The following is a 10,244-nucleotide window of genomic DNA, read 5'->3' as shown; positions in this document are numbered from 1 at the left end:
TCCCTCCTTCCTCTTTCTCTCCTTTCCTTCCATACCTCCTTCTCTTTCTTGCCCCCTCCTTTCCTTCCTTCCTCTTTCTCTCCTTTCCTTCCATACCTCCTTCTTTCTTTCCTCCCTCCTTTCTTCCTTCCTTCTTTCCTTCCTCTTTCTCTCCTTTCCTTCCATACCTTCCTTCCTCCTTTCCTCCCTCTTTCTCTCCTTTCCTTCCATACCTCCTTCTCTCTTTCTTTCCTCTTTCTCTCCTTTCCTTCCATACCTCCTTCTTTCTTTCCTCCCTCCCTCCTTCCTTCCTTCCATACCTCCTTCTCTCTTTCTTTCCTCCCTCCCTCCTTCCTTCCTCCGTTCCTTCCTTCCTTCTCTCCTTTCCTTCCATACCTCCTTCTCTCTTTCTTTCCTCTTTCTCTCCTTTCCTTCCTCCCTCCTTCCTCTTTCTCTCCTTTCCTTCCATACCTCCTTCTCTTTCTTGCCCCCTCCTTTCCTTCCTTCCTCTTTCTCTCCTTTCCTTCCATACCTCCTTCTTTCTTTCCTCCCTCCTTTCTTCCTTCCTTCTTTCCTTCCTCTTTCTCTCCTTTCCTTCCATACCTTCCTTCCTCCTTTCCTCCTTCTTCTCTCCTTTCCTTCCATACCTCCTTCTCTCTTTCTTTCCTTTCTCTCCTTTCCTTCCATACCTCCTTCTCTTTCTTGCCCCTTCCTTCCTTTCCTTCCATACCTCCTTCTTTCTTTCCTCCCTCCTTTCTTCCTTCCTTCTTTCCTTCCTCTTTCTCTCCTTTCCTTCCATACCTTCCTTCCTCCTTTCCTTCCTCTTTCTCTCCTTTCCTTCCATACCTCCTTCTCTCTTTCTTTCCTTTCTCTCCTTTCCTTCCATACCTCCTTCTCTTTCTTTCCTCCCTTCCTTCCATACCTCCTTCTCTCTTTCTTTCCTCCCTCCCTCCTTCCTTCCTTCCTCTTTCTCTCCTTTCCTTCCATGCCTCCTTCTCTCTTTCTTTCCTCCCTCCTTCCTTCCATACCTCTTTCCTTCCTTCCTTCCTCTTTCTCTCCTTTCCTTCCATACCTCCTTCTTTCTTTCCTCCCTCCCTCCTTCCTTACCTCCTTTCTCTCCTCCCTCCTTTCCTTCCTTTCTCTCCTCCCTCCTTTCCTTCCTTTCTCTCCTTTCCTTCCTTACCCTTCTTTTTTTCCTTCCTCCCTCCTTCCTCTTTCTCTCCTTTCCTTCCATACCTCCTCTCTTTCCTCTCTTCCTCCTTTCTTTCCTCCCTCCCTTCCATACCTCCTTCTCTCTTTCTTTGCTCCCTCCTTTCCTCCCTCCCTCATTATGACTAACAGCAACTCTTCAACTAATAAATTACTAGGTCTACCCTTTTCTCTGTTTCAGGGGTTTTGGGGGAGTTTTCCTCTTTAATCTGAATAAAAAGGTCAAAACTAACCCTGTTGTGTAAATTAATTATTTTCAGTTACTCCAATCATTGTTCTGTAAAATTGTGGACAAACTGATTATTTCTCAGAGCTTACGGTGAGGTCTTCAATTAATTTTATCCAAGTAAGAGTCAAAAACCAAGTTTTTTTTAAAAGAAAGATTTGAGGGGCAAAAACTGGATATTTGGCCTCTTTAGTTTAAATTGTTGCAGCTCCACACAAATTGGACATATTTAAAATTTAATGTACAGCAGTTGAGTAGTCATATTCTACTTATTAGCTAACCTTTAATATGAATGCACATGCAAATTAACCATATCATTTATAAGCAAAATGATGGTTAACCCTTTATAGGACACTCATTGAAAGGAAGGAAGGATGGAAGGATGGAAGGAAGGAAGGAAGGAAGGGAAGGAAGGATGGAGGAAAGAAGGAAGGAAGGAAGGTAGGGGGAAGGAAAGAAAGAGAGAAGAAGGAGGGAGGGAGGAAGGGAAGAAAGAAGGAAGGAAGGAAGAAGAAAGGGGGATGGAGGAAGGAAAGAAGGAAGGGAGGAGGGAGGGAGGAAGAACAGATGGAAGTAAGGAAAGGAAGGAAGGAAGGACGGACGGAGGAAGGAAAGAAGGAAGGGAGGAGAGAAGGAGGGAGGGAGGAAGAACAGATGGAAGGAAGGAAAGGAAGGCAGGACGGAGGAAATAAGGAACGAGGGAGGGAGAAAGGAAAAGAGGAAGGGAAGAAAGAAGATAGGGAGGAAGGAAAGGAAGGACGGAAGGAAGGAAAGAAGGAAGGAAGGATATTTTGGGATATTTACAGAAGTTACCAAATATAATTATTTGCCCAATAAAGGGTTAAGAAAACTGCAATTTAAGTTTGAAAGAATCAGAATTGAGATTTTAGATTGATAGTAATTCACTACTTAACACTTCATATATATTTTGTCTGTAATGCCTGCCTATATCTATATCTACCCCCCCCCCCTCCCCCCACATATGCTGCTGGGATGTGTATGCCACATTAAGTATCATTGCATCTGATGTGCATAAAGCTTATCAGGTTATCACCACCTGTATTAATACTTCAATGTCAGTTTATATCAATAAACTAAACCTGTGACTTTCAATTATGACTGTATAAAATAAAACTCAATTTCTACAAACACTAAAAAATGCTCACAGGTTACTTTTAAAACATGAAACTAACAGTACAGCTGACTTTCGACTGAATAAACCAAAATAAATGAGCCACAAACACAAGAGGATCAGGTTTTTTTTATGAATGTTTTATTCACTTCATCATTTACTCAGTTGGGCACTCGACTTTGCCGCTGTTGATGTCATCGATGACATCATGGGGAGGACGACCATCGATGGTGCAGCCGACAGACTGAGCGGTACCCAGGATCTCCTTGATGGTACCTGAACAAGTCAATAAGAGATGAGTCAGTGTTGAGGAAGTCGTGAGATGAGGTGAAAGGTAATTTTGGGTTAATGTGAGAATATTTAAGGCAGAGGTGTCAAACTCATTTTCATTCAAGGGCCACAAACAGACCAATTTGATTTCATGTGGGCCAGATCATTAAAAAGATAGAAGGAAGGAAGGAAGGAAGGAAGGAAGGAAGGAAGGACAGATGGGAGGAAGGGAAGGAAGGAAAGAAGGGAGGGAGGAAGGAGGGAGGGAGGGAGGAAGGAAGGATGGGAAGGAAGGAAGGGAGGAAGGACAGATGGAAGGAAGGGAGGAAGGACAGATGGAAGGAAGGGAGGAAGGACAGATGGAAGGAAGGGAGGAAGGACAGATGGAAGGAAGGAATGAGAAAAAGACAGGAAGGAAAGATGAAAGGGAGGAAGGAATGAAGGAAAAGAAGGCAGGAAGGTAAGATGGAAGGAAGGGAGGAAGGACAGATGGAAGGAAGGGAGGAAGGACAGATGGACGGAAGGGAGGAAGGACAGATGGACGAAGGGAGGAAGGACAGATGGACGGAAGGGAGGAAGGACAGATGGACGGAAGGGAAAAAACAAAAGGAATGAGGAAAAGACAGGAAGGAAAGATGAAAGGGAGGAAGGAATGAAGGAAGGAAGGAAGGAACAGATGAAAGGGAGGAAGGAACAGGAAGGAAAGTGGGCCGAAATGGACCCCTCGGCGGTTGAGGTTTGGTTGTTCCGGGTTTTTGGCACAGGATTGTCCACTAGTTCGGACAAAGCTGCTTCCTATAAGCCGGGTCACTCTGAGCCACCACTGGAATATGACTCAGCCACGTACACAGGCTGTCATTATGGCGGGGAGGCTCAACAGTTCATAGAGCAGAGGAGTCAAACTCATTTACATTCAAGGGCCACATACAGACCAATTTGATCTCATGTGGGCCGGATCATTAAAAAAGGAAGGAAGGAAGGACGGAAGGAAAAGAAGGGGGAGAAGGAAGAGAATACAGGAAGGAAGGGAAGATCGGAAGGAAGGAATGAATGGAAGAAGGACAGATGTAAGGCAGGAAGGAAGGAAGGGAAGATCCGAAGGAAGGGAAGATCGGAAGGAAGCAAGGGAGGGAGGGAGGGAAGAAGGACAGATGGAAGAAATGAAGGAAGGAAGGAAGCAAGGAAGGTAGGAAGGAAGGAAAAGAGGAAGAAGGAAACTGGGCCGGATTGGACCTCTCGGCGGGCTGGTTCTGGCCCACAGGCCGCATGTTTGACACCCCTGTCATAGTCATAAAAATAAAGCAGCTCTGTAGTGGTTCTTACCGGACAGCTCCCTGGCGATGGAGCGGTGCCTCATCACGCGGGCGATGCCGACGATCTCATCGAAAGTCACGCTCCCGCTGTGCTTGACTGAGAAAATAAAAATAAGATCCAATCATTCCTGCTCCTCTCTCCTCTCATTTCTTTTTTAAATTACAAAGAAGATTGTTTCTTCAAAGATGTCGGTGACTTACTGTTCTTGACCTTCTTCCTGTCACGAGGAGGCTCCTTCAGAGCTTTGATGATCAGAGCGGACGCAGAGGGAACAACCTCAACCTGAAGGAACAAATACAAGATTCAGTTATTAAGGTGAAAACTAATTATTGTGCAACCTGTTCATTATTCTCTCTATAAGTCAGTCTTTAACCCTCCTGTTGTCCTCGAGTCAAGGAAGGAAGGAAGGGATGAAGGGAGAAAGGAAAGAGGGATGGAAAGGAGTAGAGGGAGGAAGGAAGGAGAGAACAGAGGAAGGAAGGTAAGAGATGGAAAGGAGTAGAGAGAGGGAAGAAGGAAGGAGAGAAGTAACAGAGGAAGGAAGGAAAGGAGTAGGAAAGGAGGATGAAGGAAGGAGGGATGGAAAGGAGTAAAGAGGGAGGAAGGAAGGAAAGGAGTAGGGAAGGAGGGAGGGAGGGAGGAAAGGAGTAGGGAAGGAGGGAGGGAGGAAAGGAAGGAAAGGAAGGAGGGATGAAAGGAGTAGGGAGTAAGGAAGGAGAGAACAGAGGAAGGAAGGAAAGGAGGAAAAGGGGGAGGAAGGAAGGGAGTAAGGAATTATGGAAGGAGGAGGGAGCAAAGAAAGAGGGAAGGAGGGGAAGAACAAAGGAAAAATTAAAGAGGGAGGAAGGAAAGAAGGAACAGAGGAAGGAAGGAAAGGAGGAAAAGAGGGAGGAAGGAATTATGGAAGGAGGAGGGAGCAAAGAAAGAGGGAAGGAGGGGAAGAACAAAGGAAAAATTAAAGAAAGAGGGAGGGAGGAAGGAACAGTCAAAAGAGAGATGGGGTCAATTTGACCCGGGAGGACGACAGGAGGGTTAAAGTGCAAAAAAAAACAAAACAACAACAATCAGCCACAATTCAGATCTATTATCAAACTCTATAAATCTCATAGGTAGTTTTGGAGTATCTCAGCTTCAGGATGTGTTCCTAGCTTTTCGGCACAGAGTTGCCCACTAGTCGGGCAACCCTGTTTCCATAAGCAGGGTTCATCTCAGCCTCCACTGGACTATTCCTCAGCCACTAAGCAGACTGGTATAATGGCGGGGAGGCTTTTCTGACACATTTTAATACTCACTCATCAAAAACAGCCTAAAACCTGTTAGAGCTGCATTGTAAATTAATATTATACAGGTATTGAGTTTTTATTTAATGTGTAATTGCAGTGATTTAACTTTATATTCTTATTTAAGTGTTTTATACTGTCAGGATAAGAAATGACTGGTTTCATGGCTTCTATCTATCCATGGTTATATCTGTGCTCCATTAGTCATCCTGCTATGGGATGATTCAGGTCACATGTGAGCCACTAATACTATAAAAATCAGCATTTCAGGTCCTATTCATTTTACTTGTTATCCTAATTTCTTGTTTTTATTTTTTTACTACCATCCACACTAAAATAAATATGTTTAAATCACATTATACATCATAAGGTTTTATATCTGTGCTCCATTAGTCATCCTGCTAGGAGATGATTCAGGTCACATGTGAGCCGGTAATACTGTAAAACTATCAGTATTTCAGGTTTAATATATCAATACTACTCATATATTACACCAATAGTCCTCTCAGCATAATATTACCATTTCTCTTTCCTATTCATTTTACTTGTTATACTAATTTATTGTATATTTTTTACTACTATCCACTTTGTTGTTGCTTTAACACTAAAATAAATCTGTTTAATTACATATATCATAAGGTTATATCTGTGCTCCATTAGTCACCCTGCTATGAGATGATTCAGGTCACATGTGAGCCGGTAATACTGTAAAATATCAGTATTTCAGGTCCTATTCATTTTACTTGTTCTACTAATTTATTGTTTTTCCATTTTTTATTTGACGCTCTATTTACTTTCCACTTTGTTGCTCTAACCCTATAAAATAAAGCAGTTTAGTTACATGTCAGCCTCATTTTATACTATGTGGATTATTGACTTTTAGGACAAAGCCACAACGACATGATTTGGAAACTTTACAAGCTGCTGGGATCAAATTAACTTAAAAAGATTCATCCATCAGAATAGTCTAATGCTAATTTAACTCCTCACTGCAGCTCTAGTATTTTAAATTAAAGTCCTGATACCATCCTGACTTTAAAGCCTGGTGTTCATATATAGTCAAACATCAGGCAGTGAGGAGTCTGAATGAAGCCCTGCAGATGTCTTTTAGTATTCCAGATGTTTTGTGGGGAGTACGTACCGTCGCCTGTCTGTTCTGGATGGTCAGCTTCACGGTGATCCTCAGACCTTTCCAGTCTCCGGTTGCCTTGGCGATGTCATCACCAACTTTCTTGGGAGACTGATGAGGGGGAAAAAAAAGAAACAAAGTGATGAGCTTAAAAATATAAATCAGCCATAGTTCAGATTCATTATTAAACTCTATAAATCTGTTAGTTTTAGAGTATCTCAGCTTCAGGATGTGTTCCTAGCTTTTCGGCACAGAGTTGCCCACTAGTCGGGCAAACCTGTTTCCATAAAGCAGGGTTCATCTCAGCCTCCACTGGACTATTCCTCAGCCACTGAAACAGACTGGTATAATGGCGGGGAGGCTTTTCTGACTTAGAGAGGGAGAGAAATGTATATATTTGAAATACTCACCAGACCCAGAGGTCCGATTTTGGGGGCAAGAGCTGAAGTGGCACCGACTTCTCCTCCTGTGCACCTCATGTACACTGCAAGACAAGACAAGAGCAGAGATGGAGTTAAATCAGCTGTTTAGTCACAAGATGGCTGATTAAACTGTTAAAAATCAGCCTTTATATGGAAGTCTGCACCCTTCTACCTTTAAAACTACCAATTAACACATTTTCCCTTTATAATTGAACCACTTTTAAAACAAATCTTTGCCTGTAGAAATGAATTAAATCTCTTAAAAATGTTGGACGGAGGCATCAAACGTTTAATACTGGAACCAGAGGGAGGCTGAGGATGAATACTAATCAAACTATTAACTGCAGGATGTTTGGTATTTGGCACAAAGCCCAGATTTCAGAGGAGAGGACGACGGTGTTTGAGAAGTTAAGTGGGCTTGTTAAAGAGCTGTGAAATGACACATTAACATAAAAGCTATTAATAGAGGAATTTATGAAGCAGTGCTCATAAAAATGTCTGTATGCAAGAATTAAGAATCCCATCTTCTGCAGTTTCTATATTTCACCATTTAAAAAACACAATCATGGTCTTCAGCAGAGTTTACAGGTGTTGTTTGTAGTTTTAAGGTAATAATTAATATAACTGATGAACATATTTTAGATAAGATGCTGTCATTGGGTAGTTATGTCTATTTTACAGTTCAACTTCCTTCATAATGTCCATCACCACAAACATCAGTTATCTGTTATTACAAGTGACTCAACATGGTGCAAATTTTGCATTAATGCACCATTTCACACTATTTACCTGCACTTAAAGATATAGCATAAAATCATATTTTAAAGTGTGGAACCAGGATATTAAACTATTGGTTGATTCAGAGCCTATAATTAATTTTCAGGCATGTTAATTTCTTGTTTAATACTCTACTTAAAGTGGACCAAAAGCATCCTCAAGTTTCAAATAGTTGTCAGAGGAGTGCAAATACATACATTTGCTGTTATAGTATAATTTAGTACAAAAACTCGACTATACTGTACATTTTTGAGCATGTGAATACATTTAAGCAGTGTTTCCTTGCTTTAATCGTTCCTCCTGTTCATATTGACCATTAGATCCCTTCATAATGCTCTTACAATGGAAGTGATGGAGGACCATAGTTCAACAGGGAAACACTACGAGGGAATTTGATGTTAAAGGACTGTCAACTCACACTGTTGAAGCTGCATAGAAGATAACGTCTACTTTTAAGTGCATTTCAGTACTAAATGACTGGATTTTGACCTCCATCACTTGCTTTAAAATACATTTAACACACAATTTAATAGTCAGTATGAACAGGAAGAATGACTACAGCAAAGACAACCTCTTTCACTATTCATATGGACACCTAACTGCCTTAAAAAACACATTAAAGTAGAGTCATGTCTCAGCATCTGTTAGCACTCATGATGCTACATTAGCAGCTAGCTGAATTAGCCCACGTGGAATCGACCGTATTTCACACCCGTCACCAGATTTCTCATAACACCACTAAATGAAACAAATATCAAAGTTCACATGCGAGGAGCAAACACATTCCAGCCCTACAAAAATGATTTCAGGCATTTTTATCTGTCTCCTTTCTCTTTTCGTGCCCAGTCTTTAGTTACCGTGTCTTCTCTTCGGCACAGACCGACGCCATCTTGGCTCTGAAGCTGTCAAAAAGCTCCTTCATAGCTTTCTGTTTTTTTTTTTTAACCACTTGATAGTGAAAACATACCAACTTTAACCTCGTTGGGGTCGAATTTGGGCGGCATGTTGCTGCTGTAGAGGTTGAGCTCAGCTTGGTTGGTGAGGGTGTCGGATGAACCCGGGCTCGGGACGACCGATTACTGTTGCACCTTCACCGCTAAAGGGAGAAAGAAAGGCCGAGCGAGGCCGCGGAGCGGTTTATATAGACAGGAAGTATCGCGAGAGGTGGATACAAGTCTAGTGACGTAATAATAATAAAAAAGGTTTACATGAACGCAGCAAAATCTCTTTCTTCTATATCTATACAGTCTATGAGCAAAATACAATAAAGGTATAAAATAACAGTATATAAAATAAAACTATACAAAATAAAACGATATAAAATAAATCTATACAAAATAATAATATAGAAAATAAAACTATACAAAATAAATCTACACAAAATAATAATATAGAAAATAAAACTATACAAAATAAATCTACACAAAATAATAATATAGAAAATAAAACTATATAAAACAAAACTAGAAAATAAAACGATATAAAATAAAACTATATAAAACAAAACTAGAAAATAAAACGATATAAAATAAAACTATAGAAAATAAAAACAAAAAATAATAGTATATACAACAAAATTATATAAAATAAAACAATCGAAAATAAAACTATGCAAAATAAAACTGTAAAATAATACTATATAAAATAATATAATAAAAATAAAACAATATAAAATAAAACTATGCAAAATAAAACTGTAAAATAATACTATATAAAATAATACAATAAAAATAAAACAATATAAAATAAAACTATGAAAAATAAAGCTTTGTAAAAAAAAAAAAAAAACACCCTGATGGCAAAAGTGCAGCGGTCACCTTTAAAGATCATCTCCAGCTCATCTAATTGCAGGCTCATATGGGGTAAACATATCTAGTATATTAGCTTGGAACCAGACCCAGATATACTTTAAAAAGTGAAATCAGTAAAACCTTAAAATCTATTATAAAATGAAACATGGAGCCGGTGGAGAGAAACCAGGATTGGTGTGATGTGATATCATCTGTTAAAACCAGTAAAAATAAAAAAATAAAAATTGCTGGTGACATTTCTAAAACTTTAGATTCTAAAACTCTAAAAATGGTATTTCGTGACTTTTGTGGGAGGTTTGAAAGAGTCCGGCCAGTGATGGAAAAATAATGGCCCATAAAACACTTTGGGATCATTTACAGCGTGAACACACTGATATGACAGCATACATGGGTCTCTCTCACTGGGGGTGAATGTCATGTATGAAATGGGAGAATGGAGTTTATTTGGCCTTATGGTAAGACACAATAAGAAAAGATAAGATAGGATAGGATCAGATAAGATAAGATAATAATCCTTTATTAGTCCCACAACCGGGCAATTTACACTACTGCAGCAGCAAAGTGGATGGCAAAAAAATAGAAAGAGCATCAATAAAAATATAACAGTAGTAAAATAATATAGTTAAAACATAGTGACATTATGTACAAGAGTAATATTGGTGGTATAACTGAGCGGTTGCGTTTAATGACAATAA

At 40.1% G+C, this 10,244-nt stretch overlaps 1 protein-coding gene and 2 non-coding genes across 3 annotated transcripts; all 3 read right to left on the bottom strand.

Annotated features, from left to right (window-relative positions):
• Positions 1-2,665: 2,665 nt before the first annotated feature.
• rpl12 (ribosomal protein L12) lies at positions 2,666-8,852 on the bottom strand. The gene is made up of 6 exons (XM_053315332.1): positions 8,706-8,852; positions 6,950-7,023; positions 6,552-6,650; positions 4,331-4,412; positions 4,140-4,226; positions 2,666-2,822 (listed from the first exon to the last, which is right to left on the bottom strand). The coding sequence occupies exons 1-6, from the start codon at positions 8,740-8,742 to the stop codon at positions 2,704-2,706; spliced, it is 498 nt and encodes a 165-aa protein (XP_053171307.1). The 5' UTR covers positions 8,743-8,852; the 3' UTR covers positions 2,666-2,703.
• LOC128364139 (small nucleolar RNA SNORA65) lies at positions 5,267-5,392 on the bottom strand. The gene has a single exon (XR_008321757.1). It is a non-coding gene; the product is annotated as a small nucleolar RNA SNORA65 (small nucleolar RNA).
• On the bottom strand, positions 6,769-6,896 carry LOC128364147 (small nucleolar RNA SNORA65). The gene has a single exon (XR_008321758.1). It is a non-coding gene; the product is annotated as a small nucleolar RNA SNORA65 (small nucleolar RNA).
• Positions 8,853-10,244: the final 1,392 nt, after the last annotated feature.

Source organism: Scomber japonicus, chromosome 1 (genome assembly GCF_027409825.1).
Source record: "Scomber japonicus isolate fScoJap1 chromosome 1, fScoJap1.pri, whole genome shotgun sequence".
Taxonomy (NCBI): Eukaryota; Metazoa; Chordata; class Actinopteri; order Scombriformes; family Scombridae; genus Scomber; species Scomber japonicus.
The sequence above is the reverse complement of the archived record's forward strand: the minus strand, read 5'-3'. Positions and strand labels throughout refer to the sequence as shown.